The sequence below is a fragment of the Schistocerca nitens genome, chromosome 1 (genome assembly GCF_023898315.1).
Source record: "Schistocerca nitens isolate TAMUIC-IGC-003100 chromosome 1, iqSchNite1.1, whole genome shotgun sequence".
In the NCBI taxonomy this organism is placed as follows: domain Eukaryota; kingdom Metazoa; phylum Arthropoda; class Insecta; order Orthoptera; family Acrididae; genus Schistocerca; species Schistocerca nitens.
Genome location: NC_064614.1, coordinates 233,727,549 through 233,740,541, shown reverse-complemented (window position 1 = coordinate 233,740,541; position 12,993 = coordinate 233,727,549). Strand labels below are relative to the sequence as shown.

The 12,993-nt window shown below is 46.4% G+C and overlaps 1 protein-coding gene across 2 annotated transcripts in view; it reads left to right on the top strand.

Annotated features, from left to right (window-relative positions):
• Positions 1-12,993, top strand: part of LOC126246439 (uncharacterized) — a 367,197-nt gene that overhangs the window by 286,397 nt on the left and 67,807 nt on the right. For both annotated transcript variants that reach the window (XM_049948395.1, XM_049948396.1), the window contains one exon: positions 6,779-6,870. In XM_049948395.1, the coding sequence (XP_049804352.1) occupies positions 6,779-6,870 (92 nt within the window). The remainder of the gene's footprint in view (positions 1-6,778; positions 6,871-12,993) is intronic.

The following is a 12,993-nucleotide window of genomic DNA, read 5'->3' as shown; positions in this document are numbered from 1 at the left end:
ACTGCTCGAATGGTGAAAATTGTTTTTACAATTATAATTAGTCATCTCTGCTGTTAAATGTCAGAATTACTCTCGATCTGTTTCAAGATCAGACAGTAAAAGTTACTCACGCAGCATGGGAAAGTAAAAAACTGTTCATCTCTCATGTTTCGGTGCTATTCTATCTGATTTTGATCCACTACGTCTCACACAAGAATTTTTTAAGCTGAAGAACACGGCAGCACAGGTGGAATGTTTTAGCTGGATCTCGCAAATGGTGTACAAGGAGGTTAAAGATTACTCAGTTCAAGGCAATGACCTTGAAACATCTTTATTTAAATTAGTGTGGCTGTACTTAAATCGCTGAATGACTGAGACCCACAATATCCTAGCGCAACGCAATCTGACTGCTCAAAAAAAAAAAAAAAAAAAAAAAGAAGATAACCTGACTTCAAATAATTAATTCTAAAGAATGGCCGTAATTAAAAAGAAATCCTAACAATAACCTATACATTTCATTAAGCACTTACCTCACAAAAATCTTCATTACGCGAACTACTGCAATACAGAGCGTCAATACTGCCAGCTAAATAAAAGATTCTAACTACTAAAGCCACTAACTACTAATAGGCATGTGGTTAGCAAAGGAAAGATTTTGTTGCAAACCAAATAATGTATTTTTTTTATCTTAATAATGTGACATCCAGTTCAAACACGAATATAAATCGTCATTGACATCCACTACACAGATATATAATTTTCAATCTCCAAGTCGGATATTTCCAGATCGTTAGCCTACGCTAGCACTTCAGACCTCTACCCTCCATCAATGCTAACTTCTCACATCTAACATCCATCACTGCTGGCTGTTCACCTCCAGCTGTCCAACAGTACTTCCATCACTGCTGGCGACTGACTACCAACTGCCCAACACTACTGGCGATTAACTTCAAGCAACGAGTCCAACCAGCCACAGAGTCTCTAACAAAGAAAGCGCAGTCAGAGATCCAATTCGAAACGCTACACAGCGCTGCCAACATAGAAGCAACCCACTTACAACCTTTTAAACTTGTTATCATGACATAAGATGCCGCCACTTCATCTTTCTTCACAAATTTGCGTATTAAAAGAATGTCTATGCATTTCATAGGGATGTCGAACAGACTTCCTTTTTTAATATTCAGTTTCATATCAACAGCCTATTAATACCTCCATATGCAGTTTCGATAATGGAAGAACGATGACGTGACTGTGGGTTTCTTTGTACATTGCGAAGGAATAACTAACATGAAATGAAAGAAGAAATGAGTGAAATTACTACATTAATGAGTATGAAAAAAACTTGAGTTAATTAAATGGAATCTTTGACCTTGTGAAAAATCTAGGAAACGAAGCCAATTTCTTTCTACATTCTTTCTACATGTAGATCTTTCTACATTCTTTCTACATGTAGATCCTATGTTGGATCTACTGTCTTGAATTATGGATTCGATTTTTTGACATCGTATTACGCTTTGTAGTGTATTAAATACTAGTTCTGCAGACAATTTTGCAGTAAGATTGGAATGTCTTTCCAGATTCTCTGTCATCTGTGTATCTTTTTATCTTTTTCTGTCTACATACACTACTGGCCATTAAAATTGCTACATCAAGAAGAAATGCAGATGAAAAACGGGTATTAATTGGACAAATATATCATACTAGAACTGACATGTGATTACATTTTCACGCAATTTGGGTGCATAGATCCTGAGAAATCAGTACCCAGAACAACCACCTCTGGCCGTAATAACGGCCTTGATGCGGCTGGGCATTGAGTCAAACAGAGCTTGGATGGCGTGTACAGGTAAAGCTGCCCATGCAGCTTCAACACGATACCACAGTTCATCAAGAGTAGTGACCGGCGTATTGTGACGCGCTAGTTGTTCGGCCACCATTGACCAGACGTTTTCAGTTGGTGAGATATCTGGAGAATGTGCTGGCCAGAGCAGCAGTCGAACATTTTCCGTATTCAGAAGGGCCCGTACAGCACCTGCAACATGCGGTCGTGAATTATCCTGCTGAAATGTAGGGTTTCGCAGGGATCGAATGAAGGGTAGAGCCACGGGTCGTAACACATCTGAAATGTAACGTCCACTGTTGAAAGTGCCGTCAATGCGAACAAGAGGTGACCGAGACGTGTAACCAATGGCACCCCATACCATCACGCCGGGTGATACGCCAGTATGGCGATGACGAATACACGCTTCCAATCTGCGTTCACCGCGATTTCGCCAAACACGGATGCGACCATCATGATGCTGTAAACAGAACATGGATTCATCCGAAAAAATGACGTTTTGCCATTCGTGCACCCAGGTTCGTCGTTGAGTACACCATCGCAGTCGCTCCTGTCTGTGATGCAGCATCAAGGGTAACCGCAGCCATGGTCTCCGAGCTAATATTCCATGCTGCTGCAAATGTCGTCGAACTGTTCGTGCAGATGGTTGTTGTCTTGCAAACGTCCCCATCTGTTGACTGAGGGATCGAGACGTGGCTGCAGGATCCGTTAGAGCCATGCGGATAAGATGCCTGTCATCTCGACTGCTAGTGATACGAGGCCGTTGGGATCCAGCACGGCGTTCCGTATTACCCTCCTGAACCCACCGATTCCATATTCTGCTAACAGTCATTGGATCTCGACCAACGCGAGCAGCAATGTCGCGATACCTTAAACCGCAATCGCGATAGGCTACAATCCGACCTTTATCAAAGTCGGAAACGTGATGGCATGCATTTCTCCTCCTTACACGAGGCATCACAACAACGTTTCAGCAGGCAACGCCGGTCAGCTGCTGTTTGTGTATGAGAAATCGGTTGGAAACTTTCCTCATGTCAGCACGTTGTAGACGTCGCCACCGGCGCCAGCCTAGTGTGAATGCTCTGAAAAGCTAATCATTTGCATATCACAGCATCTTCTTCCTGTTGGTTAAATTTCGCGTCTGTAGCACGTCATCTTCGTGGTGTAGCAATTTCAATGGCCAGTAGTGTATATAAACCTAAGTACCCCACGACGGTATCTATGTATTTGGGCAACCTCAGGAACTGCTGTGGGGATTTCGAAATGGGTTTCTGTAATAGAACGATTTATGACGATGGTTTATCGGGATGAGAGACAGGCGTAAGTCCGCCTGACTGCAGTGCCAGGTTGCCGCGAGCTGCCGCTGCCGGAAGGTTAGCGCGAGCTGCCGGTGACTTCCGGTGACTAACCTGCAGTCCAAGACATACCAGATATTGAGCTGATAAGATGTTTTGTTATAGAGTTAATATTTAAGCGGAGTGAATGGAAGTGTGAGAAATGGTCACACAAAAAATGTAGCTCTCGTCGGACTGGTACTAAAATCAACAACCGACATGCGGTCGTAGCCCGCGCCAAACGCCCTGCAGTTTGTTGGACCGGGTATCGCGGTAGCTCGCAGCTCCCAACATTCCCACGAGATGTTATTTCAAACGCCAACTAATTATGAAACAGATAATGCAGGGTGACAGTTATTGAACTACATGAAATAAAATCGTCATAACTTCTGAACAGTTGGCCGCGGGGCATGATGGGAATTAGTATGTCCATACATGATTTGGTTCAGCGACGAAGCCCACTTTCATTTGGATGGGTACGGCAGTAAACATTTGGGGGACTCATAATCCGCATTTCGCGATCGAGAAGTCTCTTCACCGTCAACTGGTGACACTGTGGTGTGCAGCGTCCAGTCATGGAATAATCGGTGCGATATTCCTTGATGGTGCGGTGACTACCAAACGATCCGTGAAGGTTATGGAAGATGATTTCATCCTGATTATCCAAAGTGACGGAGGTTGACCCCATCGAAGCAGGAGAGTGTTTGATGTGCTGAAGGAGCACTTTGGGGACCGTATTTGGGCTCTGGGGTACGCAGAGTCCGCTGGCATGGCCCTCAATTGGATGCCATGTCCTCCAGATCTGAACACATGCGACTCCTTTTTTCGGGGCTATATTAAAGACAAGGTGTACAGCAATAACCCCAAAACCATTGCAGAGCTAAAAAAAAATAAATTCGGGAGGTCATCGACAGCATCGATGTTCCGACACGTCAGCGGGTCATGCAGAATTTCGCTATTCGTCTGCGCCACATCATCGCCAATGACGGCGGGCATATCGAACATGTCATAACCTAAATCCAAACACCTGTAGTGACGTTTTCGTGTTGTGCACGCCGTAGTTTGTTACTAATTTAGTTTTTTTTTCATATAGTCCAATAACTGTCACCTGTATTTGTGGCCGGGCGCGGTGGCCGATCGGTTCTAGGCTCTTCAGTCGGGAACCGCGCGACTGCTATGGTCGCAGGTTCGAATCCTGCCTCGGGCATGGATGTGTGCGATGTCCTTAGGTTAGTTAGGTTTAAGTAGTTCTAAGTTCTAGGTGACTGAAGACCTCAGATGTTAAGTCCCATAGTGCTCAGAGCCATTTGAACATCCTGAGAACTATCCTGGCTAACATTGTTCAAATCGTTTAAGTTATATGAAAGTGATTATATTTAATTAACTGAAGTTTTCTCTGAATATTAATCATAACTCTATGGAGTAGCCCGTGAACAAAATTATCGCTGCGACAGACAAGTTGTCCAATCAAAAAATGGTTCAAATGGCTCTGAGCACTATGCGACTTAACTTCTGAGGTCATCAGTCGCCTAGAACTTAGAACTAATTAAACCTAACTAACCTAAGGACATCACACACATCCATGCCCGAGGCAGGATTCGAACCTGCGACTTTAGCGGTCGCTCGGTTCCAGACTGTAGCGCCTAAAACCGCACGGCCACTCCGGCCGGCCGTTGTCCAATCGTAGATGCTTATTGTCACTCGTGCGGGTCACTAGTGTAAATTAAATCAGGAAGACACTGTTTCAGTTGCCGCAGTTACTAATTATCGTTCCATCTACAGGTTCACACTCAGTTTGTATCCTACAGATGAAACTGTATGAATCAGTCTAAGATGAGAGCAGCATTTTCCATGCAACCGGTATTCTGCTGCTGTGTTTCGGATATTGGGAAGTTCCGGCCACCGAAGTTTTACGTTTAACAGAAGAGTTACAAGCTACACCTTAAACTTTCAAACAGGGAAGTTATTAACCCTGAACAGGGGTATCAAGAGAAGTGTAGTGATATCTAGAAAAATGCAGCAGCCACTGCTTGCATTGAGTAAAGCATCAATGCTTTCTAAAGTAGTTGAGACCCCCTGTAACACGAGCTGTAAAAGCGTGTAAAACTTAGATAATTGTCTGTTGCGCAGTTTTATACTGTGGAAGCTGGTTCTGCATTGTCGTGCAGAAGGTCAAGGTGAGTCGCAAGAGTACTGTAGTCACAAGGTCGTACTGTCGGTTCCAGTATCATTCACCGGTGAGACACGATGACATTGGTGGTGGCTGTTGTCAAACTCAGTCTCACCATTGTCATAATCTGCGACAGTTGACGGTTAGCTCGTTCCTACAGCAGTTTGGTTCAAATGGCTCTGAGCACTATGGGACGTAACATCGGAGGTCATCAGTCCCCTAGAACTTAGAACTACTTAAACCTAACTAACCTAAGGGCATCACACGCATCCATGCCCGAGGCAGGATTGGAACCTGCGACTTTAGCGGTCGCTCGGTTCCAGACTGTAGCGCCTAAAACCGCACGGCCACTCCGGCCGGCCGTTGTCCAATCGTAGATGCTTATTGTCACTCGTGCGGGTCACTAGTGTAAATTAAATCAGGAAGACACTGTTTCAGTTGCCGCAGTTACTAATTATCGTTCCATCTACAGGTTCATACTCAGTTTGTATCCTACAGATGAAACTGTATGAATCAGTCTAAGATGAGAGCAGCATTTTCCATGCAACCGGTATTCTGCTGCTGTGTTTCGGATATTGGGAAGTTCCGGCCACCGAAGTTTTACGTTTAACAGAAGAGTTACAAGCTACACCTTAAACTTTCAAACAGGGAAGTTATTAACCCTGAACAGGGGTATCAAGAGAAGTGTAGTGATATCTAGAAAAATGCAGCAGCCACTGCTTGCATTGAGTAAAGCATCAATGCTTTCTAAAGTAGTTGAGACCCCCTGTAACACGAGCTGTAAAAGCGTGTAAAACTTAGATAATTGTCTGTTGCGCAGTTTTATACTGTGGAAGCTGGTTCTGCATTGTCGTGCAGAAGGTCAAGGTGAGTCGCAAGAGTACTGTAGTCACAAGGTCGTACTGTCGGTTCCAGTATCATTCACCGGTGAGACACGATGACATTGGTGGTGGCTGTTGTCAAACTCAGTCTCACCATTGTCATAATCTGCGACAGTTGACGGTTAGCTCGTACCTACAGCAGTTTGGTTCAAATGGCTCTGAGCACTATGGGACGTAACATCGGAGGTCATCAGTCCCCTAGAACTTAGAACTACTTAAACCTATCTATCCTAAGGACATCACACGCATCCATGCCCGAGGCAGGATTCGAACCTGCGACCGTAGCAGTCCTACAGCAGCTTGTTGGCAGTAGTATTCGACATACTCAGGATACACCCCTAACATGATATCCCTATCACATAACACGTCGAACTATTCCATTCATGTTGGTAACACCGTCGCCTTCCCCAGTTTAATTGCTCATAGATGTACGTCTTAAAGTACCTTACAGTTCCCACGTCCACCATGTCAACATGTTTTAGAAAATAAAGCCGCATGCGCAAACACGCACATTTTCATGCTGTTGACGTAGCATCATTAAAGACCTGAAATGGTGAATTTTTTCGTGTTATAGAATCGACTTCCGTACACTCGCAGCCCCCAACCTGGCGAACTCGGCGGTGCTCAGAATGCTGCAGGAGGAGGAGAGGGCAGGAACACAGAAAGGTAAGTCAGCTGCGACCCGCCATGCCGTGCCCTCTGGAGAGACGTCGTTGCAGCCACTGTGCGAGTGCATTCTGTAAAAAGCGAGTCAGCAACTGTTGAAGCGACCTCTACAAGCATATAATCAAGCAATCGCGCGCTCATTCTCGTAAAGGAATGGAAGAAGGAGACACGTATACCATTTTGTATATGCTTCTTTCACCTGCCAAAACCTTTATTAGCTAGCTCGCCGATATGATAGGTGAGGTAAGGAATCACATTACGTGAATCAAAACTCTGTAATCCAGCAGCAGCGGGAACACTACCACTAGTCCTTACAACGGCAACAGTAAACCAACCGTCACCATGACTGCAGGTAAAATTAAAATTACAGGCCACAAATGCACAAGGGCCATCTAGAATAGAACTTGAGGCAACTCCTTTCAGTATATTCTTTACGACACCCACTCCAGTGCCACTCTTGGTTTCTGCATTAACAATGCACCTGTCATACCGGAAGGTATTTTCTCTACGAATAGATAGAAACCGCGGTGCCTGATTTTAATGATGGTAATTGTACGAGTGGGAATCATAATCTTTTAATTATCACCTCCAAAAAATGGTTACTTAATTAATTTTTCATTTGCTTGGAGGTACTTGCCTGCAGTCCTGTCACACACTGAAAGCTCCGCGCCACAGTACCGTAGTTGTCGAGGCGATAATTAATACTTTATGACTGCTTATCGTAAATGGGAACGGTATTCTAGCTCTGTTTGTTAACCCTACCGTGAGGTTCATTAAGTACTTTACCTAGTAAGGAATTTTACCACTTTCCACGATTGATTTCTGAGAAACTACCTCGTTCGGTGCGAGTGTTGCATCTTTGGGTACCCTATGGCCTCTAGAATAACAACGGCATAAAATAAACACTATACCCACGTACTGAAAACAATACAGATGTGCACCTCACACAGATGCTTGTAGATACAAGAATAAAAACATAGCACATCAATCCACGTAGGTGAAACAGTAGTATGGTGTAGACGCGTGATAAAGAACGTTCAAGACTGGGTGACAAACAGGAAAATAAAGGGGAAGAAACACAGTTAATAAAGTTCTGTACGTGCCAGTGTGACTTTCAAGTGACTGAAAATTCCAGATCGTTAATAGATTCGTTACTACACCACACCAAACACAACCGTTTTTGTTGTAATCTTAGTGGCAGCCTAAGCAAGAGGCGGTAATTCCCTGGTCCTGCTGCTGCTAGACCGCGAACCGTGGTGTGGAATGACGCAGAATGTTGCAACGGATCCATTACTAATTCTCAAATGATAGGCGCAGGTGGCTTACAATGTGCATGGAACACAACACGGTGGTCGTCTCTTGTGGTGGTCACAAGTGGTCGACCGTAACTTTGACGACAACACTAAATACACAGAACACTCTTGCACTCTGGTGCCCATTTTGCCTGTCACAGAGATCTGCAAGTACACTACTGGCCATTAAAATTGCTACACCAAGAAGAAATGCAGATGATAAACGGGTATTCATTGGACAAATATATTATACTACACCTGACATGTGATTACATTTTCACGCAATTTGGGTGCATAGATCCTGAGAAATCAGTATTCAGAACAACCACCTCTGGCCGTAATAACGGCCTTGATACGCCTGGGCATCGAGTCAAACAGAGCTTGGATGGCGTGTACAGGTACAGCTGCCCATGCAGCTTCAACACGATACCACAGTTCATCAAGAGCAGTGACTGGCGTATTGTGACGAGCCAGTTGCTCGGCCACCACTGACCAGACGTTTTCAATTGGTGAGAGATCTGGAGAATGTGTTGGCCAGGGCAGCAGTCGAACATTTTCTGTATCCAGAAAGGCCCGTACAAGACCTGCAACATGCGGTCGTGCATTATCCTGCTTAAATGAAGGGTTTCACAGGGACGTGGCTGCACCATCCGTTACAGCCGTGCGAGTAAGAAGCCTGTCATCTCGACTGCTAGTGATACAAGGCCGTTGGGATCCAGCACGGCGTTCCATATTACCCTCCTGAACCCACCGATTCCACATTGTGCTAACAGTCATTGGATCCCGACCAACGCGAGCAGCAATGTCGCGATACGATACTCCGCAACCGTGATAGGCTTCAATCCGACCTTTATCAAAGTCGGAAACGTGATGGTACGCATTTCTCCTCCTTACACGAGGCATCACAACAACGTTTCACCAGGCAACGCTGGTCAATTGCTGTTTGTATATGAGAAATCGGTTGGAAACTTAACTCGTGTCAGCACGTTGTAGGTGTCGCCACTGGCGCCAACCTTGTGTGAATGCTCTGAAAAGCGGATCATTTGCATATCACAGCATCTTCTTCCTTTCGGTTAAATTTCGCGTCTGTTGCACGTCATCTTCGTGGTGTAGCAGTTTCAGTGGCCAGTAGTGTATAATCATTTACACAACCGCCGATGGTGCGCACGTGTACGAAGTTACAGTGACATCCTATCAGGTCGTTCAACTTTTCTGTCAGGCAATGTACTTCTGGTGTTTTACGGTCTGAGTAAACGAATAAGTTAATCGTAGTCTGGATATCCAATTTACTCAGCTGTGCATTTTCTGCGATGAGCAGTCTCTAATGACCCCGCTGTCGACAGAAGTTTAAATTCTAACATTCATTTCTTTTCCTACTACGGGGTCGTCTTTGTAATCATACACAGGTGTTCAAGAGGTGTAATCCACAGTGAACCGAAGAAGCAGTGATGATATTTAGGGATGACACCTTGTACCATTATACTCGGCGTAGCGGCAAGACGTGACTGCGCGCCCGTATTTAAGCGCAGAGCTGCGGCAGAGGGCGTGCCCGTTGTACTCTAGGGAGCCGCGAATGACTGTGTCTACTTGTTAGCCACAGTATCTCAGACTTCACGTCGACACTACCGCTCGGTGATGAATCCTAATCACTGTCTGATACAAAGTAACTCAAGTATTTTTTCTGGGCACTGAGTGAAAACAATAGAAAAACGGAGACGTAGAGATATTTTTTCCCCGCGTTTATTTAAGTTCTCCGAATCACCAGGGCTGACAGCTTTAGGTCGCATCGAGTCGTGATTCACGACTCAAAGGCGCGTCTATTTCGGCGTGGCTGTCTTTCGTTAGCGGCTGGGGGTGGCCGGCGCTGTGGTGCAAGCGTGGCGTTGGCGGCGGCGGCGGCCATTGGGGGCCGCTCTGCCAACCTGGCAGTGGCCCGGCTGACTCAGGCCGCCTTGCTCACCGCCCTAAATCCGGCCGCCGTTGCTGCACCTCTGGCCACAAATCCTTTTCAAATGCTAATTTCTCTTTATACAGTCGGGGGTATTATCAGAAGTGAGTTTACAAGTGTTGCCTGCCGTAGGTGGAAAACCTGCTCATCTTCATTGTCATCATCGTTGAATGGAAATATACTAGTCTTGGTGGCCAATACGATTTTAATTTATCATGTCATCTTTACACACTACGGGATAATGCCGTCATAAGATCTGTCAAAAACCATATACAGTAGCCTACCGCTTCTCGCTAGATCTTTGGGAAAGTAGGCGTTTCCACTTGTTAGCAGTTGCCCGTACTCAGAAGCCACAAACTTCTATCCTGTCGGTCTTTTTCCGATAGACCACTGCTGTCCATGGCTTTGTTATACTTTCCCCCCACGTTACCCTCGGCCTCCCTCGGCTCCTTCTCCCTGGCGGAGACCAGTTCGCCAAACACGGAGACCATCATCGTTCCTCCATCCGTCGGACATGTCCACACCACCTCACAATCAGTACTCAAGCATCAGTCATGTTTCTCACTGGTTCTACAGCATCCATCTCTGTTCCTACATATTCATTTCTCACTCGATCCAAGCGGGCCACTCTCACGCTCCGTCGTAACCCGTCCATTTCATTCCCCTCAGTTTTCCTCATTCCTCGTTGAGCCATATCTCATATACACTCCTGGAAATGGAAAAAAGAACACATTGACACCGGTGTGTCAGACCCACCATACTTGCTCCGGACACTGCGAGAGGGCTGTACAAGCAATGATCACACGCACGGCACAGCGGACACACCAGGAACCGCGGTGTTGGCCGTCGAATGGCGCTAGCTGCGCAGCATTTGTGCACCGCCGCCGTCAGTGTCAGCCAGTTTGCCGTGGCATACGGAGCTCCATCGCAGTCTTTAACACTCGTAGCATGCCGCGACAGCGTGGACGTGAACCGTATGTGCAGTTGACGGACTTTGAGCGAGGGCGTATAGTGGACATGCGGGAGGCCGGGTGGACGTACCGCCGAATTGCTCAACACGTGGGGCGTGAGGTCTCCACAGTACATCGATGTTGTCGCCAGTGGTCGGCGGAAGGTGCACGTGCCCGTCGACCTGGGACCGGACCGCAGCGACCCACGGATGCACGCCAAGACCGTAGGATCCTACGCAGTGCCGTAGGGGACCGCACCGCCACTTCCCAGCAAATTAGGGACACTGTTGCTCCTGGGGTATCGGCAGGGACCATTCGCAACAGTCTCCATGAAGCTGGGCTACGGTCCCGCACACCGTTAGGCCGTCTTCCGCTCACGCCCCAACATCGTGCAGCCCGCCTCCAGTGGTGTCGCGACAGGCGTGAATGGAGGGACGAATGGAGACGTGTCGTCTTCAGCGATGAGAGTCGCTTCTGCCTTGGTGCCAATGATGGTCGTATGCGTGTTTGGCGCCGTGCAGGTGAGCGCCACAATCAGGACTGCATACGACCGGGGCACACAGGGCCAACACCCGGCATCATGGTGTGGGGAGCGATCTCCTACACTGGCCGTACACCACTGGTGATCGTCGAGGGGACACTGAATAGTGCACGGTACATCCAAACCGTCATCGAACCCATCGTTCTACCATTCCTAGACCGGCAAGGGAACTTGCTGTTCCAACAGGACAATGCACGTCCGCATGTATCCTGTGCCACCCAACGTGCTCTAGAAGGTGTAAGTCAACTACCCTGGCCAGCAAGATCTCCGGATCTGTCCCCCATTGAGCATGTTTGGCACTGGATGAAGCGTCGTCTCACGCGGTCTGCACGTCCAGCACGAACGCTGGTCCAACTGAGGCGCCAGGTGGAAATGGCATGGCAAGCCGTTCCACAGGACTACATCCAGCATCTCTACGATCGTCTCCATGGGAGAATAGCAGCCTGCATTGCTGCGAAAGGTGGATATACACTGTACTAGTGCCGACATTGTGCATGCTCTGTTGCCTGTGTCTATGTGCCTGTGGTTCTGTCAGTGTGATCATGTGATGTATCTGACCCCAGGAATGTGTCAATAAAGTTTCCCCTTCCTGGGACAATGAATTCACGGTGTTCTTATTTCAATTTCCAGGAGTGTACTTTTAACCGGAGCACGTAGAACTACTTTCTTTGTTCGTCTGGATATGTGCCGACTCTAGAAGATACCATTTAATGTTCTAATAGCTCTTCCGCATCCCAACGGCCAGTCTTATCGATTGGTTGAGTGATGAATCCTGATACTTGTACACTTCCACATTTCTCCCCCGGCCAGACTTGAAATCATAATCTAACCTTACCCACTTCCAACAACAAGGTATTCTGTTTCATCCATATCGACTGCTACACCCTATTGTTTATAAGCATCCATTAATTTATTCATTTGATACATGGCGTCATCCTTATCTAGAGCCATAAGTACTTGATCGTCGGCAAACAGTAATGAGTGTAAACAATGACGCTGTACTGCCACGCCGATACTGGTGCACTATCTACTCCAGTAACCAAGAACGACCTCTAAGTACAACTTAAACGAGGTTGATGACCTAGCACGTCCTTGTCTTTGTCCTTGTTTTAAAACTTTCCGATATCTTACCATCAACCTTGACAACTGCCTTTCATTGGTGGTACATCTTTTTTTCCAATTCTTTTAATATACCATTCACTCCAAAATTTTCCAACGCTGTCCATAGTTACTTCCTTGGCATGGAATCATAGGCCCTTTTTGAATCGAAAAACACCAAATGGAAAGCTTGATTTTTTGCGATCATTTTCTGACACATCTGGCGCACACAAAAGATATTATTATGTCTGCTTTTCCCAGCAATAAAACCTAACTGTTCCTGAGATGCAACGA